Here is a 23,087-nt window from a genome sequence, read left to right on the forward strand (position 1 = left end):
GTTTAAGTGACAGCCCGCCTCTGATAAGATGCAGGCCATGGAGCATCCCAGTAGGAGCTGCTGGCAGGAGACTGAAGATAGCAGCTACTTTGCACACGCTGGAGATGCATTTGATGACTCCCAGGGAGAAATGGCCCCTCTCTTTTTGTCTGGATAAAAGGCCACAGCACCTCCTGTGCAAACTTCTGTCAGCTCAGGGTCAGCCCAGAACTATATGCAGACTACCAGACCAGCTGAACGGAGCTGAACAAGATCACTGCCACTTACATGAAACATCTCACAACTATGAAGTGATCGCACTTTCCTTCAGTAGCTTCCCAAGCAACAGTTAAGTGCCATGGAAGGGAAGGCGGCACTGAAGTAAGGACTAACAGCTTTTTGCCTTTTGCCCTTTGGTTTCCAGGAGAAATTATCTGAGATCTGCCCATTTGAGAGCAGAACCTTCCTCCTACAGCTGAGCTTTTCCCCCACGAAACCTTTTAACCTTTTAAAAAATGTAAAGCTCGTAACAGCAAAGAAAACAGAAGTAAAGGCATTAGAAAGCTATGACAAAGCCAGGTCAAGGGCACATGTAATCAACATGGTCATGTAGGACCAAGGTAAAAGTCAAAATAATGTTGACAGTCATCTCAGGAGACTGAAATTTAAGTAGACTACCCTTGTAAAATAATTTGTGGAACTTAATTATTTTCAAGTTAAAAATGTACGACAGAATTCAAACAAACGGCCCCAAGCTATGAACTGCCTTTTCTTCATGTGAGGGCTCACTACCTACAGGTTTCAAAAGGCTTTTGTGCAGAACGAAGTCTCAGCTGGCCCAGGACACCTGTACAGGTGTCAGTGTTACTGACAAACGAACTCACAGGCTGACCCCTTCACATTCAAACCTAGTAAAATCAGGATCAAGTTTCCTCAGGCTTTCTGCAGTGTCTTTCCCCACATAAATGAACATGGTTTAATACCTAATTCAGGGAGGTTCTTTCTTCTTTCTTTAAGCTTACGAGGAAATAGGATGATCTAGGAAAGATGATTTGCATTTACTAGCCTTCTGTGAGATTATCCTGTGCAAAAATCACTTTTTTTTTTTTCCCATGAATAATGCCTTTATGACACACATACCTTAGCTGTCTGAAAGAAATAAAGAAGAGGAAATAAGGCAAGATAGAGCATGCTATTTTCTTCGGCTTGGTAAAATATTTCGTCTTTAGTGCAGTAAAAGGCAAAGCTCCTGCTGATGGCCTGACATTAGGAATCACTGTAGGTATTCAATATACATGTGCACCACCTAGCATGTTTTAAATGCCACTGCAACACAGATTTTTGTAGCTTATGTTTAGGATACAGCACTGGAAGATCCCATTCACTTTTGCAAATGGTTGAAGCATTCAGATTGTAACAGTCAGCAGGCTTCATTACTAAACCAAATTTGCCATGCTTTTGCTAATTAAGATTATCAGAGGAAAAAATGCCTGCCTTTTACAATATTTATAAGTGTTAGTAAATTATGTAAATAAGCAAATAAAACATCAGAGAGTAGAAAACAAGAAGAAAAAAGGCTGGGCAAATGCAGCTTCCCCTCGGAAGATAAAGGCTAACATCCAAGAAACAAATGCCTGTTGTGTAAACAGATGCCCACTGGGTATGCCATGTTCACACATGAAATGGTAACCAGAGATGGAAGGCTTGGCACCAGCCCTGCTGCCATGCTCCACTTCCTCACTCCTCTAAAGACCACTCATTGCCATCTTGCGTTGGAAGGTTGTAAAGCAACTTAACTCTTGTACAATGTTCACACTAATGAGGAAGTTTCCTTTGGCCTTCAATAGAAGAGACGCAAGACCAGCAGAGCAGAATTCTGGAAACAGATGCATAGTTCTGGGAAGCCCTTCACAGGGAGTTCAACAGCAACAAAAGCGGCCATGTTAAATGGTCTACTGAAAGTTAAGCTTCATCCAGCTTGTTAGTTTTGCTCTGAACTGCAAAGCACTTAACAGAAATGACAGGGTAGTAATTTTAGTTAAGAGTAAAAGAGCGTAAAGAAGACACTCTATCTTGAAATCAAATTTCCTGACATTTATGTTCTTTATTTTTCCCCCTGAAGAAAACATCTCACTTATTATTGAAAAGCAGAAGGATATGCCTGAAAGCCTGCAATACAAACAGGACAGTCCTAACAGGAGGTATTTTTACAAGTGGAAGTTTTCCTTCAATATATTAATGTTTGCCCTAATACTTTTAGCTCCCTCTACCCTATTCTGTTTCTTACTGAACCACCCAGCACACAATATGTTTAAGATACTGATTTAGCTAAGCATATAGGAAAACACCAAGTTGTGTGTAACATAAGTTTCAAATCAAAACGCTTTGTCCTTTGGCAGCACGTGCAAGCAAGAAGCATCTGCCTACTGGAAAGCAAATGTAAGTCTTGTTGTTGCTGATAAGGCCGTACAATATGTGGTTTAAGACCTGGCTATGATTTTCAGCTGTCAGACAAGTTCAGCAGAGAACTTCAGTATTAATGCTGCACCAAGGCTGTGAGGGAGGTTGTGGACAGCAACATTAAACCAGGCTCCTACAATATGCCTCAAGTGCCCAACCAGATGTCTAAGACAGAAGTTTCCTTGTTTCCACATTCCCTGAGAAACAAACAAAAATCTCAGATGTGTTTTAAAACAAAGCAAGGAAAGTGACTAGGCTGACTGATACTGAGCTGACTTATTTTTTACAGAAGAACGTGGAACTGCAACAGGTAGCCAACGCGACCATCATCTCATTGCTCAGAAGTCAAGAAAGGAACTATGAGGAATTATTAGTAAAAGACCAGATTAAAAACTAGAAAGAACTGTAATACAACTGCATAAGTCCAGAATGCAGATACAGCCTAAATATTGCGTGCAGTTCTGCCCTTTCAATTCAAAAAGGGTTTAGTGGAACTAAAAAGGGGGAAAGAGTGGCAGGGCTGATTGAAATGATGAAACAATGTCCTTGCAACGAGCAGCTACACAAATGAGGATTTTTCAATTCAGGAAAAAGAAGAGCAAGTGCTGGTAGCATAAGCACGTATGAAGTCATAAGTAGCACAAAAACTGAATAGAAAAAGATTACTGAATGTTTTTCACAGTGCAAGAACTAGGGAGAACCAAATGAAACTGGCAGGTGGCTCAGAAACAAACAAAAGGAAGTACTTTTTCACACAATGTGTAGTTAAACTCTGGAACTAATTGCCACAGGATGTTGCAGATGCCAAAGTTTATAAGAGTTCAAAAAGCAATTAGAGAAATTCACAGGAGGAAAAAGAAATCCATGAAGGGCTATTAATCACAAAGATATTACCTCAGGATTAGGAAATCTTGGAACACAGATTGTCTGGGCTGCTCTTTCAGCATCTAACAAGTACTGCTGTATGTTTAACCTGTTCTTTTCTTTAAGTACCCATACCTGCTCATTGCCAGGGATATTACTCTGGGATCCACCCATTGCAAGACTCTTTCAAAACCCTATTAATCCTTAAGAATACAGGGCTGAAATACCAGTCCAAGACGTAGAACACAGACAAAACTTGCTCAAATAAGTTCTGGGATTTGTGTGAGCTCTCACTATGAGATTGAGACACCATGCTAGAAACAGTTTGCCATCAACCAGTATCTTGAACAAACAGTAAAACACATCCAGTGTTCAACGTAAAGGACTGACTGATGGAAGCACAATAGCATTGCCGTATCAAGAAGGAAGCATCTTAACCTCAGATCTTTAAAGAAATGCCTGTAACTGCAGTTTCCAATCAGGAAACTGATCTTAGCTTTATATTAACAAAATTACTCTGGAAATTAAAAGACAAGTTTGTAAGCATTGGGAGAATGATATAGTGGAACAGATTTTCAGTAAGAATAGAGTGCCCCCAAAAGTTAACTGATTTAAAGATGGAGCTCAAGATAAATGAGTGAGCTGGATTGTATAAACACAGCTGCCTGCAACAGAGGGAGAGCGAACATCATGACATAGAAGATCATTTTCATTCCATTCTTAATTAAAGTACAAGAACGTTACAAATGTGTGTTACGGGAGTCAGGATTTTCTTTCCTTAACCACAGTTCTGATCACCACTGAATGCTCTAAGAAGGAAATTAGTCGTAAAGCCACCTGAGGGTTCAGTGCATTATGTTCTCAAAGTTTGCCTCAGGAGTGTAAAAAAAATTGCAACACAGACATGCACTCCAGTCACCATGGGAACGGCAAAGAAATCCCTCTTCCCTGTCATTTGCCCATAAAAATTATAACCACTTAGCAATAAAAGCTTGCAGAAAGTAGAGAGAACATTGCTGATTTGACTACAGAGCTAAGCAGTGGCACTTTTAAAATCTTCCCATAGGTGCAATAAAACTGAACATGTCATCATACACCATTTTGCACTGAATAATGATTATTTCATTAGAAAAATGTACCAAGAATCTGTGACCTCCTGGAATCTAAAAGAAATAGAGTGTAATGATGGTGTTTAAAATATATAATAATTTTACAAACACATACTCCAAAATTGATGCAAACGTACACAGATACCTAATCACACAGACAAGGCACTCCTAGAGGTCTAGCCTGAGTTTATAAAACAAAAGCTCCAGTTATCACTGCTTTGAAATGGAAGGTTGTTCCTGATGCTGCTAAGAAGCAAAACTGACAATGCAGAAAAAATTTAAGCCAGCTTCAGTGCCAAATAAAGCCAGGTTAACTTAAAATACTATGTATTGTTTTTTAGCGTTCTGTTTACACTGCTTTGAAACATAGCATATTTAAAGTTAAATTAAAATTAACAAGTTTTGATCTGTACAGATACTCGCTCAGGAAAATAAAAAACAACATCCAACATCAAAGCAGCAAGACATTTATCAAGTGGAGCATCACCCATGTGCGAGCTGTCCCCTTAAAATCTTTTACCATTTATAACCTACATGTATTAACACCAGCACTCCCTTAACACTTCTTCCTGAGTGACTCAAATCACTATACTCCTGTAGTCCCCCCAGAAGTTTTAAATTGCTAGCTTTTTTCCTTGTTACACCTCAGTGTAATAGCTGTTTCAGCTTAGTAAACTGACAGGTATTGCTCGGCATGTAAGGACAAAAACCAGCTGACCAGTGGGTCAAGGACATTTCCAACAAAGAATCTGTGGAAAGGCATCCAACAAGTAAAAATAGGTGTAATCAAAACCTCCTTAAGCAGCCAAGAACTGTATGACCTAGAAACAATTCTGTGGAGGTGTAGATTAACCATATTGTACTGTAAAAACAGGCACTATTCTTTACAACATTGTTGTAACCATATTTTTCAGTGCAATGATGCAATATATTCATGATAACAGTGAACTTAAATCTAGCATAAATATTCTACCACATTTACCAACTACATCCACCTTTGGTCAGTGGAATATGTTTGTATTTAAAAATCCCATTTGTGATACTTATCAAGTGCAAGCACATGAATGGCCCACATAGCATCAGGTGTTCTTAGCCTTATTTTCCTAGTCCTAAAGAGAGAGGAAGGTTAGAATTTGTTTTACTTCAGCCTAGTTCCAGACGGCTACTTACTGAGATCCTCTGCAAGCTGGACCCTTTTGCCAGTTAGGAGTTTAACCTTCTTTTCATTGTCCTCAGCAAAATCTTCAAGCACTTCCTTTACATTCTTCTCTAAGCGTCTTACTATCAAAAAAAAAAAGGGGGGGGGAATGACAATGATTTGCAACTGCAATTACACGCTACAATTGATTTTATGTTTTTATATCAAACATTTTTAAATCAAGGAACACAGCAAGGAACTCAGGTGAATATAGTTACTACTTAATGAAACTCTGTTTAGAAGAAAATTATAAGTGGCACCACATAAGTTGAAAATAGCTTAAACTGGAAACTGTCTCAATAATTTACCATTCCCTTTACATTAAATTATCCTAATTTAATGCTGTTAAATCAGTAATCTTTCTAATTAATTAATCTGAAATAAATATAAATTAAATATAGTTTTTAATTTACTATATATCCTTTAACTACCCAGCCAGGACACGAAGATTAGCCACACATGATAAGCATGAAAGGAACAAGGAGATAAAGGAAAGCTAAAAAAGACTTTGGGAAACATTTTTTAATTTCAAATAACTCACTGTGAGCTTTACCTTCTGTATTAGTAAGCTGCTGCCTCAGTGTATTGGCTGTAATTGCCAGCATTCGCTGTATCCGCCAGAAGAGGACAATATCATTACATTCAAGCTGAAAAGAGGGAAGTTGTAGTGTCAGACCTCCAAGTGAAAGGCACTTTTAACAACTGTTCAGGTACATACATGCATCCTGATCTTGCACAAAACCCCCACAGAACAACTGCTGGAAGTAATAAACACATTTACTAAACATACTGCTTAAAAAGCATGTCAACTCTATTTGTTCATAACAAACACATTGAAAGAAAATAGCTCAGCTCCACACAGGGACTCCCTGCCTGGCAAATGCCTCTGGAAGACAGTGGTGTGCCAAGGTCTATGTTAATTCACATCAGAAAAGACAGTTCTTACACCTGCAGAAATGACAGAAAGGAGAGCTAACATCACACCAGGAAAGCTTATAAGACAAAAATAGAGAAGTAAAAGGAGGCGAGACATCTAGACATCACAGAGTGGCAGCTTTCTGTCCTATGATTTCCATCTCATCTCTTTCAGGAAAAGATATTTTTGTGCCAGATTTCTGGTTCCACTGGGAACGCTGTTTCTCATTTAAAAGCAAGATAAAAATCACACAAAGTCAGAAGCCCTAACCTTTGCGTAATTTCTCTTTAACTTAAAATACAGATCTAAGAAAAATGCATATTCTTTTCTTATAGGTCTTTGTGCATGCAAGTCATTTGTTAAGCAAAACTAGAAAGTTCTTTAACAGAAAAGATAATTCTTTACATCCAGGTCACTGTAGGCCCCATGATTGTTTGTTGTTCGATTCTTTTTCCACTGTTGATCACATGCAGCACCAAGCATCTATTTACTGTGCTTAATCCATAGAAACACCTTTAGGTAATGTCTTACCTGACTGCTTAGTATCATTGAGGAAAACAAGTATCAGTGTAAAAGTGAGAGAAATGGATGCCAAAAAGGCATTGGTAATTCCTGTACAATACTGCTTTTACCAGCATACTTTCAATGCACGTTAACAATTAGTGGAAGCTTAGTCTGTAGCTGACTCCTAGTGGTCGTTTTGTATAATTACCATTTGGATGGAATTAAAATCACAGGATTTAAAGAAAACATCCAAGATCACCAGCTACATTAAGATATAGAACACAAATCAAGGGCTAGACTAGTTCAACACATTTCTGGGGCTTTTTCAATTAAAACACTAAGGCAATCCATTAATACATGTCTGTTCCTTAATTTACCTCCGAGTCTACAAAATGCCGTTGATAGTAATAAAAACCTCTTCGACAAAGGTTGCAGTGGTTCAAAGCGGTCTTCAGAAAATACCTTCTATAAATTTGGTGCCATGTGTCTTTTATCTAGAGAAAAAAACAGAACTTAAAAATACAGTTCTAAGTTCTATACTACAGAATAAGGCAAACTGTGCTGCCCTTGGCATGATGTAACCTTCAATTTAATATTAGGGACACATTTTTATGTACATTATTTTACTAGGTAATCCAAATTAAAGCACAGGGAAATATTTAATGGGTCTTGGTTAACCAAAGAGAGTAACAAAAAATGCACATACAAGTGTGACTATTAATAAGTATCAATTGCTTATCTAGAAAGAAAATTCAGTTTGCAGTCTGCTCACATTGCAGATGTGGATTTCTACACTGACCTTTATAAAAAAAGGTATGATAAATGCTGCATAAGAAAGGCAGCCAGTATTTAAATAGCTCTTCTACCTTTAGTAAGTGCATGCATGAATACTGAAAAGGTAACTAAGGTTACTGCAGAAAATAAATCACTGTTTAAAAAAAAAAATCCACATCTATTATGTATTATCTGAATTTTATTTAAAAGCTTATGTTTAATTAGATAAAAGGTCTAATTTGGTTAAGAGCCCTATACTGTATTAAGATAAATCACTTTCCAGAACATTTAAAACTTACATTACGTTCTTTTAGGGCACTCTAGAAAACTGCTTTTTTGCAAGTATTTTCCACAAAACTCAGCTCTCTTGGATGTGGATTTGAACGTCAAACTGTAAACACAGCTGAAGTGAAAACTTAGGAATGTGGATCATATTTTTTATCATATCTTGCCTACAAGGGCTTTGATTCTTGTCTGCAACACACGAACAATGATTTTTAAACAAGCTGTGGCATAATTCAGGTCTGTACTGCAGGCAAGAAAATCTGCTCAGCAGATTCTGACAGATTCCAAAGGGTTGTACTGCACTTGTCTGACAGCCAACAGAAGTGTGTGAATTGCGTGCAAACAGCCATTTAGCAATCCATTTGGAAACATCTGGATTACAAACTCAGTATTTAGATACAATCTTTTGTACAGTACTTAAAAGGATCATTTGAGCGTTCATAGGGAGCTCCCATATGTTTTATTACAACGTGGCATCTTACCAGACACGGGTCCACTGTTATTCCTCTTGCTTCAAGATTCTTTCTGACTGTTGTCACTTCATCATTTGCCAGATATGCCGCATGTTCTTCATTACATTTGATTAACTTCTCAAGTTCATTTTTTGTTTCATTACGTATATTCTAGGATCAGAATGATTAGTTGGAACTGGTTATTTATAGACACGAAGATCATCACCACTTTCTCAATAAACTCACTACATCCTAATAAGCCAGAATACTGTCAGATACCTTTGACGCTTTACTTTGTGTGATTCAAAAGCACATTTGTGTATAGACATCTCAAATAGAGTATTTATACAAAGCTAACTGCCTTTTTGATTACTATGTACAGAAATGTTAAAGTGGAATAGAAAGGTAGAATAAAATCAGATTTTGGCCTCCTTTCCTCTTCATGAATAGGAACAGGTACGGTCCACATTCATACATTAAATTAGCAAGACTGAGTTGCTCTGCAAGTCCCTATTTAGTTTTAAATTGAAGTAGACATTAACCTGAAAACGTGTCATTTTCTTTTGATACTAACTGAATGAGAAAAATGCAAGAAAAATGAACGAAAGAACCCAAATAAACCAAACCATGGGCTTTCTGACACCTACAAGAACTATCAGCTTTGCCTATCAGCTCGCAAGAAGTTCACATGGTCCTAAGTTCCATGGTTTATATATTTAAGTTGACATCCATTATCTTCAAGTTAACATAGGTTGAAATGACTACCCTTCTCCCATATCTGGCTGCACAGCTGACTGTAAAACTCCTTCCATCTGATGAAAGTAGTCAATCCAAAGATACAGCTTTGACAACAGCAGTGATACTGCTATCACATGCTAATGAAACACAGATGGAGCTCTGATAGGAAACTGCACGAGACTTCTGCTTGGTAGAGAGTTTTACTTCATGCTTGGAAAAAAAAATACACAGGAAAATAAACCCCACCCTGCTTTCATCAGTTTCTCTCTAGTGAAAGACTAATACACAGCTCAACAGCATATTAGTAAGGATGTAATTCAACTGAAGAGCGGTTTAAAACTCAATATCTATCTGTAATATGAAACAAATATATAGAATTATTTGTGGTATAATTAAAACTTAATAAAGAGAAAAAGCAATTTCAAAGTATTTGAAACAAAAGTTACTTTTAATTCCTGAAAATTGTGATATTATGGCATGTGGTTTTGAAAACTAATCTAGGTAATGTATGTTCTCTAAATGCTGGGAACTAGCATTTTATTTTTTATCTTTTGTTATTATTATTATTGTTACTATTTACTCTTGCCCCTGCCTCCTCCTTTTACCTGTTCTTTGGTGCGGCCTGTCCAGTACAGCCACCTCTTTTTCCAATCTGGACCCACCATATCTTCAATAACAGATTCAGCTAAAGAAGGAAATGTGAAACTATCGTAAGAAATATACGGATCCAGACAAATTTATAGTTCTAAAATTAGATACAAGATCAAGAATGAATATCTCATGCCACAGGTCAGATATCTTGTGGCAAAATTTAAGAAATGACTGCCATTAGGAACTGGTACTTTGAGGAAGTATGTAAGAAACATGACAGCTGTCCTTGTTTACAGCCTCCAAGTTTCAAATCTGACTTACTGCACCTTGCAACACAATTAATTTTGTTTGATAACCATACCAGGACCAACTATTTTGCTGAATACAGCCAACCCATTCACAAACTTCTCTGTACCTTTATTCTCTGCATCCCTATCATCTTTCTTCCAACTGCCTTACTATAAGAGGAAGAGCAGGAGTTTATTCAGGCTGTAGTCTGACATTTGTATTGTACCAGTCAGTTCCATTTTAAACCATCCCTGCTACCTCAAGTTACGCTCATACAAAAGTTTGCACTGCAGTGGTGAGGAAGCTGGCTCAGATTAAAAATGTGACTGGAAGAAATCACAGAACTCACTGTCTTTGAGACGACTTTGGAGAGTCTCTTCCATAAAATGAATAGCTGCATCCCATTGCTGTTTATCAGATATTGACCGATCTTCTAAGGCATTGTGCTGGATCACTCGCTGCAATGCAGAGCATCTTTTTAGCATAAAATAAATAATTTATACAGGATATTGTTAAAAAGAACAACAAAAAAGACCCCACCACAATTTTTCTTTGCCTTCTAATGTCTATAATGACAGCATTTATCAGGCACGTGGAATTTATTCAGTTTCCACAGCACTGACAAAAATATTTTCTTGTGCTTTTGACTCTTTTGTATAGCCTAAATAAGGTAAAAAAATAAAAATAAAAACCCCCAAAACATGCAGCAAACAACATGAAATCCCTTCAGCCTATGGGATCTTTGGAAACGGCAGTGAAATGCTGTTGTTTTATGTGGCTAGGGGCAAATAAGCCAATAGTAAATTCCTACAAGGCTGCCCTTAGGCAGCCAGTGAATTATGGAGGGCTTTTTTTCCTGAACAACAACAAAAAAAGGCGATTTTATTAGATGTTACTTAGGGCAACAGTTAACAAAAGATAATCATAAAGTGAATTGAGAAACACTGTTAAAACATTTCATAGAAAGGGAGATGATCTCAGTTCCCCATCATTTTATGATCATGTTAAAAGAACTCAAGAATACTGAACATGCAACTTAGCAAATGATTTCAACAGCACTTAGTCAACAATATGAAAAAACCCACTACATTATACCAGACTATCCTCTGCTCTCTCGTTCCATTTGTGGCGTTTAATACTTTCTTCTTTGACAGCTTGTTTCAGTTTGTCAAAGATATCATCGTGCTCTTTTCCTTTTTGTTCTGTCATGAAACGGGAAAATTCCTCTTGCAAAGTCTCCCATGCCACCTAAAAAGTTAGCAAACAATAACTACACTTACACTGACCATAGCAAAGTGCATCAACCAATAGAGCAACGTTTTACTGCAGTTCTTACACCAATTTGTGTACATTCTGAACATAATACACATACATATATTACTGACTTTTCCTTTTCTGTCTTATCTATGACTAAAAAGGTCAATGCTGAAGTTATGAAGTTACTTCATTAAGTTACTGAAGTTTATGAAGTTAGCAGGTGAAATGTTAAAATTGCATGAATCTATTCAATATAAACAAACCTAGTGCAAAGGATTTAAGCTTTCAAAACGAGGACTGGAGGTGGTTTATTTGTTGATTTTTTGTTGGCGGCAGTGTTTTCACTTGGGGCATGCAGAGGGGTTTGTTTAGCGGGGAAAGTCACTAGAAGAGTAAAACATGTTACTCCTGCTGAATTCGCTTCTTGATATCAAGATCACAGTAGCCTCCTCTACACACAAGCTGGATAGAAGAACTGTAGGTAGCCTTTCAAACCACGCCTTTACCTCCCTGGATCTGTGTTTTCATGTTATGACTTTGCATACTTAAAATACAAGATATAGTAAATAAGAAAATGAAGCAAATCCTTATTTACAGAGCTTAAATGTCTTAATTTGACTAAATTCAAACCTCCACAGCTTTATTTGGCAGTTGCTTGTCAGTCCACTGCTTCAGTTTGATGTCCACAGTGGTGTTAAATGTCCCTGAGTTCATTGTCTGTGCTGCTGGAAGGTAGATGTTCTCAATCACATGAGTAGATACCCTCTCCCATAATGTCTTCTGAAGAATGTCCTCCCTAAAATGCAAAGTTTTAACACTTATAATGGCTTTCAATACAAAATTGTCTAATGAGCCTATGTTCAATTTGCCAGAAATCCTGACAACAGACCAGAGAAAATACTCCTTAACATCAGTGTATCACTTCAACCAACATCTGCTTAGAACTAAGGACAAAGCTAAACATTTTTCTGTCACAAAAGACAGTTTCAGGTTTTTGGCTCCCTCTACACAATAAGAGCTCCTTGCACTTTTTAAACAGTAACAGTAGAACCATGCAGAACTGTGTGTGCATATGCATGGCAAATGGGGGAAACAGAAACAGAACAGACTGTAAATCATTGAAACAATTTAACTCGTAAGTCCATGTCTCCATAACAAAGCATGTATGTTTTGTTTTGCTGTATTCCAATGTCTTTGTTGGAACAAGCTGTGATTTTCCATCTGAGCTCTTCATTGATTGTTCCCAGATTTGATAAACAATGAAGTCGCAAAGTCCAACCTCTTACTAAAATGTGCACTGACATTCATTTACAAACATGCCTCAAGTCACTATAAAACTAAGCGCCACTTTCCTACATATGATGTGTTTCAAGAAATAACATTGGAAACACCTCTTTTTAAAATGACAATAAACTTACTCAGGAAACTTTGCAGCTGTAGTGAAACAACTCAGGCAAGACAGTATAACATGCAGCCAATATCCACAGAGACAGTTATGGCTCTCCTCTTGTTTCCACGGTCTCCAGAACAAGTTGCAGTTTCTTTGCCACTTAATTTTACGCTAGCTCAGCATGCTAAATCAGCTTACCAATGGGTTGTAAGAATGACAGATTTGGTGGAACAGTGGAAATAGCCCAAGACTAAAACCACCTCCTGTTGTGATACAGGACTAGCAGAGTCACTTAAGTCCTTTTCCTATATCTAGACTAAAGTTCAGGAAACAAACCCCACACCCTTGATTAGGTTCTTATTCCAAAGCATCTCTGGAGAAGGACTGAGGAACATTTCACATGTACCACTCCACCTCTTTGCTTTATCCAATCAAACAATTGGAAGGAACTGAAATTTTAGAATAGAATCATCTGTGCTCATCAAAAGCACTGCTGGTCTCAGGCTGCCTGTAATTGCCAATAAACGTAATTTTTGTGACGTAGGTATCCAATTCTACTTCATAGCTAATGAGGTGCTACATATAACTTGAATCACCATTATATGCTAACTCTCAAAAGAAATGCATAGAAACATCCACGTTATGCTCCTTCCCTCTTCCACAGGGACAAGTGAAACAGTAATACACTGCCCTAAGAAAACAATCACCTTATTCACGTCATATAGTTTTAATAATAAAAACACTTTGTATTTTAAAGCTAAATTTCTGCAAGATAACCAGAAAACTCAGAAGTTACATACCAGTGCTTCGGTGTGACCTGAGTCAGACTTATGACTTCATCGAGAATCTCATTCTTTGCTTTTTCAAACAGTTCATTCTGAGCAAAAGGAAAAAATAAGAAATAATGAATTTTTACATTTGTTTTATTTTTAGAGTTTGATTCCATTTTCAAATAGTAGCAAAAATGTTTTCTTTGGGCATTTGAGCCTAAAACAGCACCTTCTGGTCACATTCTGGACAATGTATGTGCTTATCATAAGCTACCCTGGTTTACCATGCATCATGCCTGTGGCCAGGCATGGCATTTGAACATTCAGTCTCTGTAAGAGAATTAGAGAATGGGATCATAACTGTTTTGTTACTCTGATTGAAAAAACAGGGAATGTAAATCCATGCCATTTCTATTTATCATGATCACAAAGAAACACAGATGTATCCCTGTGGGCAAGTTAGGTCAATTAACTGTATGCTCGAAGAGTAAAGAACTTGTTAAGCATTAAATTACCACAATTTTGAGGCACATTACTTCACACAGTGTGAGAACTTTGTATTTCCTTCCCCTAGGATAATTTATACTGTCCTTGCATTTTAAAGTGTTGGTAATTTATGCTAACTTTAAGAAACCTTTACAAATAAGATTAAATGGAATGAATTTTAATTTACAGTCTTCGCAGCATATTGTTGCATACAAATTAAAGCAGCAATGTGATTTACCCTGTCAAGCTCTCGCAACCGGGGGTAATTGTTTTTCCATTCTGTCTCAAGATTGAAACGTGTGGCTGCAAAGAGAAAAATCAGAAAACAGGGCTTTATTATTTAAACAGTCTATATGCACTGCATGACAATTTGAAAGTTCAAGAGTTCCTAAAATTGCCATCAATCTTGCTTATGACAGATCCTCCAAAAACTTCAAAACGGATCAGTAAATGGATGAAAGTGTTTGCTGACTGTTCTATCTATTGACTCTTCCAGCATTTATAACAAGTGACTCCTTTATATATTGTGAATTATTTTGGTATGCTTTTGGAAAGATTAACTGGGGCAATTATCACTTTGTGAGAAGCAGTCATTTAAAATATGAAACAACTGTCCCACATACTAGCAAAGCATGATGGTAGAACAACTCTGTACCAGTAAATGGCTATTTCACTTTTTCTTTTGAAGACATTTACCTTTAAAAGCATCTGCTTGCTGCTCCACAGACTCTCTCACCATTTTCCAAAAGCAATCTGATACAGCAAGACTTAAGTTCTTTGTTGTTACCTGGTGTGCCTTCAGCATGCATGTTCTGCAAAGAAAAAGCAATAGGAATTTTTTTCCACGAATACCCTGTTTCCTGAATTTCATTTTCTCCTCACAATGAAAAAGCTTTGTTTTTTGTAGCAAAGAATAACATGTCCAACTGCAGCTAACCTAAATTTCATCCTCTTCCGCCAAAACATATTCAATACACAATCCTCATTTGAAGGTGTAAAAGATGTAACAAACCCTTTCATTCTAGAGGATGCAGTGTTAGGGACTGCAGTCCCACTGACCATGAACCTGCCCTTCATGAGAGGAAGCCCAAGCATGTCAAATCAAAACTCCTCCAGCTAAAAGAACTTCCTGCAAACCATATAAACTATTGCTTTGAATACAACACTGCTGTCACACCAAGAAGAATGCTATTTACAAGCATTCACACCTGGGTTGTATTCATTCCTCCCAGCTGTATCAAATCTCCAGGCATAGTCTGGGAACTAGTTCATCTAGAGCCTCTGAAGTACAGGAGAATCAATTGATGCCTGGATATGCCTCTCTCTCTGTGAGCATTAATAAATCAGGCAAGCACGGTCATCTCAGCAAGCTATTTAATTTAAGCAGAATACATCTCAAATAGCATTTCTGCACTGCAAACTCTAATAACACGTTCAACAAGAAAATCAAACACAAGCATTTATCAACACGGGCCCAGTTAAGTAAAAGGAATAAAACCCCAACGTACTTCAACAGCTTGGAATTTTGAAAAAATTCCTCTTCATACTCTTTAATAGATTCAATGCTTTCACTGCTGTTTCCTGGAGAAAGAAAAAAGTGCTGCAACAGTTCTATTGAAACAGTTCTGACTGGTAAGAAAAAAAACCCGTAGAGCCAGAACTCTATTTACCTTTTCCAGTAACAACTGCAAAATAACCCAAAGCTTTCATTGGGAAGAGTTTGCCTTCAATTATTTGCTGGATCTATGAAGATAAAGGATTAAACAAAAACCTTAATGGTAAGTTTGCACAGGCACCCTTCAGTGCACTTTTCAGCCTGCCTTGTTTGTATGTATGCATGAATTACTATATATAAAGGATTTTATCAGACAGCTCTAAGTTCCATTCATACTTATAAAAATAACTGCAATATAAAAATGCCATCCATAAAACAAATAAAGCGTACCACAAAAAGTGAAAAAGCCTACTCCAGAATACCGTACAGTCTTTTGAGCATGTTCTATTCCCCGGAGGTACCCTGCCAGAAAGCATGCTAAAGCCAAGCTGTGATTTGACTTCAAGTCATGTCACTGATATTACTAAACCTAAGAGATACTATTACAGTAACAATAATAAAAATATGTATATACATATGTATATATCACAAAGAATATAGAAATAAGCACTCAAAAATATCTAGGACAGGTAAGCAAAGTTCAATATTTTGACAGAACAACTATTTTGTGCATGTCTTCAGCTGTCATAATATGAAAAAAAATAGTTTTGACTCACCCTGCTAGGGCTAGCCACGTTTTTCTCAGCAAGATCAACTTTAGTCAGCACAAAAATGGTCCTTTTTCCTTGGGGATCCATTTGGCTGACTAAGTCTGTGACAATACTGCGTTCTGCATCCACCGATCCATCTAAAATAAATGAACTTATATTTTAGGGTCTATATAATCTATCTCACATTACCAAAGATACAGTAAGCACTAAATACATTCCATGTTATGACTTAAAAACAGTAAAAATTAAATAAATGCTTAACTTTTGGGGTATGTACAGTGAAAACTTGCTAGGTTCCTAGCATCATGAATATTTCTGTTCACTGTACTCGTATAAGTTGTATCTAAAATCACTTCTGGAGGAATCTTGAATTTGATTGCTACCATGATTTTCTATTTAACGACAAAAACCTCAAGTTTCTTTTTGTCACTGAGGCTAAAGATGCCTTAACTTACAAACAGACATTTCATAGCATGCAGTTTTATGTACCATATGAATTGACACCCATTGAGAAAAAAAAATACTTAATTGAAAGTGTCCCAAAAGGAACACAGGAATAATAATTAAAACATTCTGCCACTTTGATGCTCATTTATACTGTTATTACCTTGAATACAAAGGATGATGGCATTTGGATTCTGCATGTAGGCCTTGCTGATGCTAAAGATTGTTTCCTTTGTATCTGGAGCCATACCTGATGTCACAGTCTTTAATATATATAGAGAGAGATTCAATACATTAAATACATTAAAAAAAAGAACAGTAGAAAGATGCAAGAAAGAAAAAATGAACAGTTGATCAGCAATAGCATTACATAACTAACAGAACTTAAAGTAATTATTATTTATGCAATGCATACTTACACTAATGACTCCAGGTAAATCGACCAATACCATTCGCTGTAAACCAGGACCTTTCACACTTAAGGAGATAGTCTGTGCAATAAAATTGAAACATGTTCATATAACACATTCCTACTTTGTTGATACTTAACATACATACACATATATCAAAATTATACATATAATTTACATACATCAAGCAACAGTCTTCAATTTCAAATAGGAAACCAGATTTTATATGCACACATTTATGACATAAAACTGATTTGAACAATTTAAATAGAGTTTGTTTGGAACAAAGTATAAAGTAGAGACAAATTAGATTTGCCACAGTGTCTTAATTAAAGAATATTAGCAAAAGATATACACGTACATATATTTGTCACTAAGTATTTGAGAAACCTTACCTCAGTGCTAACAGTGCACCCCTCCTTCACACTATTTCTCATCCTGATTTCTATCTCATTCCTCAAAGCTGCAAGCTGTTTCAAGAAAAAATAGAATGTTAAATGTATTTCAATATCAAATTTCCCCAATCGTGATAGAAGAATCACAAACATTAGTTTAAAAAAGAAGTGCACTTAAGGATTGTTCAAGATCTGTTTATAAAAATAAACCAGTTCATTTATAAACATAAAACAGTTGTGCCTCAAGTGCACCAGAAAAACATCATACATGTTGATTAACTAATTTGGTAAATGCAGCACTAAACTGCAGATTACCTGCAGAGTCTTGCACACTCCTCCCCACAACATCCTTCCAGTCTAAGTACTAGTAAAAAAAAATCATATTAAGAGCTACTTCAATAATGCTTTGCTCCACTCAGTGTATTTTATTCTTATTAAACAGGAGCAAACAGCCAATAAAGATATACAACTTTTCAGAAAATTAATCAAAATCCCATTAACTTCCAGCCACCTCTTTATACTTACATCCTCTTCTTTTGTCAGATCAAACTCCCGAGAGCTGTCTTTGAATAAAGCCACGTGGTGAGGACCTTCACTAAGGGTTACCTAAACAGTAAAAGCCTTACTTGAGAAAGAATGTTAAGTCCAACACAGAGAAACATTAGAAGTACATACATATATTTCTGACTGCAGACATACAGTATTTGAAAGCTTGTTTAGCAGAGAATTACTGTGGGGTCTGTAAAAACAGGAGCACAATATGGCACATGCTGATTCAGAGATTAATAAACTTCTTACCTTGACAGGGGAACGTGTCATCATCTCTCCAGACCCTCTAGGGAATATTCGAGCTTGAGCAATCATCTCTAATACACTTGTTTTTCCTGCACTTTGATCTCCAACAACTACCACCTTAAGAGAGAATTTAAACAGCAGAATATTTTGGAAGTTCAGACAATAGAGGATTAAAAGTACGTTAATTCACATCAACACTAGCTGTGTTATATTTGACAATAAATGCACTCCTCTAAATAAGGAACTCTGGAAGAAATGTTAACTTTCATTCTTGTAAAAACTTTGATTTTTGCTCCAAACAGCCCAGTCTACAAAGTGATTAATCTGCCAGGCCATCTAATGACAGGTGGAAGGGTTTGCTAATCTCATAACAGCCAGTGCTTTACAACTTGTGCATAATTGTTTCAGCCAGGTGAAAGGCTGAAAATTACTCATATGGTAAGATGCTGCTTCTGCCCAGAGAAGGCTATGTTGTAATGAGCTGCTATCACTTCTGTCTTACCAGCTCATTATAGAAGTTGCCAATGTCAAAGGAGTCTGTATAAGACAGCAGCAGCACTACAGCGAGAACTTAGCTGGGATACCTTTACCTTCTCAACTCTGCTGGCACACACCCTAAAAATAACATGTGTTTTACAATGCTGAAAAGCATGGGTACACCAGCTAAGACCATTTAAAAGAAAAGATTGAGCACTGCAGCAATATCCACATCTATGTAGAGCTTTATATGTAAGCCAAAGCAGACTTGATGTACTTGTATTGATTACTCTCAAAATTCAACATTTAAAAATGGAGAATATACTTTAAAGCAAAAACTCTAGCCTAACTCTAACTCTGGATTATACTTACATGTTCTATCCAATTATAAGATAGGACTTCCAGTAAAAAAAACAAACAACAAAATAATCAAAACACAATGAACCAACCAAACCAAAGCAACTCTGAATTCTTAATTGACTTACTCGAGGTAGGTGATCTTGAGTGTTATAGCTGGCATCATAATCAGACAGGATATCAAGTACTTCAGAATACATATCAATCAAAGATTTCTACAAAAGCAAAAAGAGAACTCTCAGCCTATTAGCAGAACAGATTGGGTTTCAGCTGAATATACTGTAAATTCATCTGTAAAAGCTTATTTACTCTGTCCTCACTCTTTAATCCATAAACTATGGATGCTGCAGTATAGTATAAAGTAGCCAACTTTTGCATCTGTGGATGAACACACTATAACTGCAGATGCTTCTTTCTGAAAGAGCAAAATAAAGTCTCGTGTACGGCACGAGAGCAACAGCATTCAAGTTTCCCAGCTTCCAAGTTGCAAAGCTGAACTGAATTTCTTCCACTAAAAACCAAGACGTAAGTTGAACAGTAAGCATTAAGAAAGGTCCCAAACTATCAACTTCATTGTATAAAAATAATAACTCTGTGTCTTGCAGCTTCCAGGGAAAGAAGATCCATATGGTCCAGCAAGTGATAGAAGGATAGGCAGAAAAATGGGCAGGAGGGAGAGTTGGAAGCATATTTATTAGCAAATATAGCATAACTATATTAAATAAAAGGAAAACAAACAACAAACCAAACCACAATCCATATTTACCGCTTAGATAAATTATTTAGCTAGAACTGATGATCTCTCTTTAAAGATGTTGATATATAAAAGCCTTAGCATGTAAACCAAAAAAAAAAAATCAGCATAGAAATGTTGACATGCGCACTAACAAACGAAACTCAGTGCAATTGTATTTCTAAACTGATGGTTAACAAATAAATACCTTTAACTTTCTCTGATGAATCCCTTTGTCATCTCTTTGCAGTACCAGTTTTCTTAATTCTTTGTTCTCTTTCTCTAATCGCTCAAGCATCCGTTGGTATTTTAGCTACAAAACAGTGTTACACATATACTGCTGTAATTATGGAAATAGCACATTTTAACAACATTTTATCTATGAAAATTATATATTCCCTCAAGTAAGTCTTTGAACAAATATATAGAAACCCTTGTAATCTTTAGGCTCCATTAAAATAGAAGGCCAGCAAGAGAAAACTCTTAGAATTTTTTCTAAATTATTTTTTATTTTTCATCAACACAACACCTTTTCCTCATAGGAAGATAAGAGCACAGTATCAAGCCAGGGGGACAAAAGTCCATATTCAACTACCTTCAACATCAGTTTCAAAGGAGCTACAGTTATGCAGTTAGATATAAATTAGTGGTAAAGGGAACTCTGGCTGCTCAAAGATCAAACAGGGCCTAAATACGAATTTGCAAATTCACTCTAGATGCTTCCTTTAAAACACCTAAAAAACAGCTTTGATGCAAGAAAAAACTGTGCCAGCTCAATCTGAAACTGTTGCAGATGAATGACTACCTAAGATATCAGTAAGTCAGAAAAGTTACCTGAGTGCGCAGAAGTTCTTCTTGAAGTTGATCAATCTTCTCTTTGTCAGAAACCTATGAAGAAAAATAATCATAGCTACTAACTCGTTGTTAAGTAATGGATTCACAAACTAAAAGCTCCATTCCACATAAGGAAATTGACTACACATGCATGTTAAAGCAACTAAGATTCAATCTGTACTTGAAATTTAATGTTGATGAAAAGTTCCATCTGCAACAGGAGAATCATGGGGAAAGGTCTCAACTCCAGTGCATGCAAATGCAAAACTAACCTTCCAAGACTACACACTGGGAAAGTGGGCTTTGGAAAAAGCAAAACTTAGTATGGTGCTTAGAGTTCTCTAACTGTTAGCCTCAATATAATTTTGTAGTCAAATTCTCAAGATCTTCCATGTTCACGTCCTGAAATAGCAGGAACTCAATAATAACACAATTACTAAAACATCTGTTTTGCCACACAAATGACCTCCAGGTGAGGATTTACTATTTCTGAAACCTGAAGAGGTTTGTTTTTCAGAATTATAATCTTAAACCATGCTCAACTTCATAAATTGTAGTTAGTCAGGATAGTCTCGAAAGGTTATTTTAGAACTATTTGAATTACAGTATAATAAAAAAATTAGAATGTTATAACAAAACATTTTGTAGTTCAAGTCATAAAAGCAAGAGACATTTTCAATCAAATATTTTTCAAACAGTTTCATCAAGATGCCATAAACAGCTGTTCAAAAGAATCCATTTTTAATAGCACAAAACCAAATCTATTAATGTAATATAAATCCATAGGATGTAAACCATTACAGGAAACAGGAAATCTAATGGTTGACAGATGAAATATTAAATTTATGAAAAAAAAGATCAATACAGTTATTTAAGGAAGGACATAGGCAAAAGCTTAAGATTTAAAGCTTATAACATTCACAACTCAAGTTAGCTTCACATCAGAAAGAGCAATTATTGAACATGCAGAGGACATCTTTCATTTTAGCAGACAAATCAATATAGTTACTATAATTTCACTTCAGCTGTTACAGATTAAACAACAAATCACAGTTATCCATACAGACCGGTATAATTAGAACACTAAACCAATAATATACAGGATCATGGATGCTCTTTACAGGAAGCAATTCATGCTGAGATTTCCATCTACATCCCATTTTTTTTTCTTATTCACAAGCAGCAAAGGGGAAGTACTGCAAATTAACTTTTCCTCTTCTCTGCTAATTAGTTAAATGATAGCAAGTGCATCAGAAAGAGGACTTAAGCACAAAGAAAAATTGATTCCTGCACCAACAGCACAGTATATGCACCTATACCAACACTTCAAATATCTCAGAGACATAAGGGGAAAATAAAGCAGGACAAAGAAGGAGAGGAGACAGGAAAAGCAAGAAAATAAAATGAAGGTAAACAAAGTGGTTCCATGTAGTGTAGATTTTCAAAGTAGCTAACATCCTCCCACTCTAAAGGAAGATCTTTCTAAAAGTGCTTCTGGAGCCTTACTGCATTTTTGATGTGCACACTTACTGCTAATCTCATGAGCTCTTTTATGTACAATGTACTTCTGTTAAAGGCAGCAAACAAAAATATTGCACTCAGTAATGTGTTGCAAGACCTGAAGCAAGGAATTATCTAGCACTAGATGAGAAATCTATCAAGGACAATTAGGTAACATGAAAAATAATGAACAGGTCAATAATGATGTATATGCTTCAGCATTTCATTCAGATGTGCTCTGAATATTTGGCTGCAATTAATACATACAGTATTTTCAACATAAAGTTTTACATATTCCTAACTGCCATAACGTTCTTAATTACCAACAGTCACAGGATTAATCCAGGATTTCTATTCAGTTTTAGAAGAACTCAGAAAATGTAACTGTTCAAAAAGCTCTCCCAATAAGCACTCACACCCCTATTTGTCTAATCTAGTTCAGTAAGGTCTGGACATTGAGATGCTTCTTTCTTTCCACACTGCCACCAGAAATATTTATAGTGATTAAAAAAAAAACTGTACCGTCACGTTAATCAGGGATTCTTGCACGCAAGATGCAAATATCTTTTTACTAAGGTCAGCAGAAGCTCCCATCTTATTCTTTTAATATAAGAGTTTTGCACAGTAGTTGCTTTCCAGCAACCTTCATCTCATATTGTATATAAAAAAAAAAGTATGTGCCTCTGAAAATTCAATACATTTGAAAATACAGTTAATTGGTTTTGTGTATTCTCTAATCAGACTATATACAACAGTAAAATAATCACCTACAGAAGAACCACAATGATTTCCAGCAATAGAAATGAAAACATCAAG

At 36.3% G+C, this 23,087-nt stretch overlaps 1 protein-coding gene across 6 annotated transcripts in view; it reads right to left on the reverse strand.

The window, feature by feature from the left end:
• OPA1 (OPA1 mitochondrial dynamin like GTPase) overlaps positions 1–23,087 on the reverse strand; it is a 46,400-nt gene that overhangs the window by 11,173 nt on the left and 12,140 nt on the right. For all 6 annotated transcript variants that reach the window (XM_015871816.2, XM_015871819.2, XM_015871815.2 and 3 more), the window contains 22 exons: positions 20,772–20,825; positions 20,146–20,250; positions 19,333–19,419; positions 18,374–18,487; positions 18,101–18,181; positions 17,576–17,650; positions 17,190–17,261; positions 16,934–17,033; positions 16,333–16,463; positions 15,732–15,804; positions 15,570–15,642; positions 14,758–14,873; positions 14,300–14,364; positions 13,606–13,682; positions 12,046–12,211; positions 11,254–11,406; positions 10,508–10,616; positions 9,885–9,964; positions 8,572–8,712; positions 7,408–7,524; positions 6,164–6,257; positions 5,583–5,693 (listed from right to left, as the gene is read on the reverse strand). In XM_015871816.2, coding sequence (XP_015727302.1) covers positions 5,583–5,693; positions 6,164–6,257; positions 7,408–7,524; positions 8,572–8,712; positions 9,885–9,964; positions 10,508–10,616; positions 11,254–11,406; positions 12,046–12,211; positions 13,606–13,682; positions 14,300–14,364; positions 14,758–14,873; positions 15,570–15,642; positions 15,732–15,804; positions 16,333–16,463; positions 16,934–17,033; positions 17,190–17,261; positions 17,576–17,650; positions 18,101–18,181; positions 18,374–18,487; positions 19,333–19,419; positions 20,146–20,250; positions 20,772–20,825 — 2,194 coding nt within the window. The remainder of the gene's footprint in view (positions 1–5,582; positions 5,694–6,163; positions 6,258–7,407; positions 7,525–8,571; positions 8,713–9,884; positions 9,965–10,507; positions 10,617–11,253; positions 11,407–12,045; positions 12,212–13,605; positions 13,683–14,299; positions 14,365–14,757; positions 14,874–15,569; positions 15,643–15,731; positions 15,805–16,332; positions 16,464–16,933; positions 17,034–17,189; positions 17,262–17,575; positions 17,651–18,100; positions 18,182–18,373; positions 18,488–19,332; positions 19,420–20,145; positions 20,251–20,771; positions 20,826–23,087) is intronic.

Source organism: Coturnix japonica, chromosome 9 (genome assembly GCF_001577835.2).
Source record: "Coturnix japonica isolate 7356 chromosome 9, Coturnix japonica 2.1, whole genome shotgun sequence".
Taxonomy (NCBI): domain Eukaryota; kingdom Metazoa; phylum Chordata; class Aves; order Galliformes; family Phasianidae; genus Coturnix; species Coturnix japonica.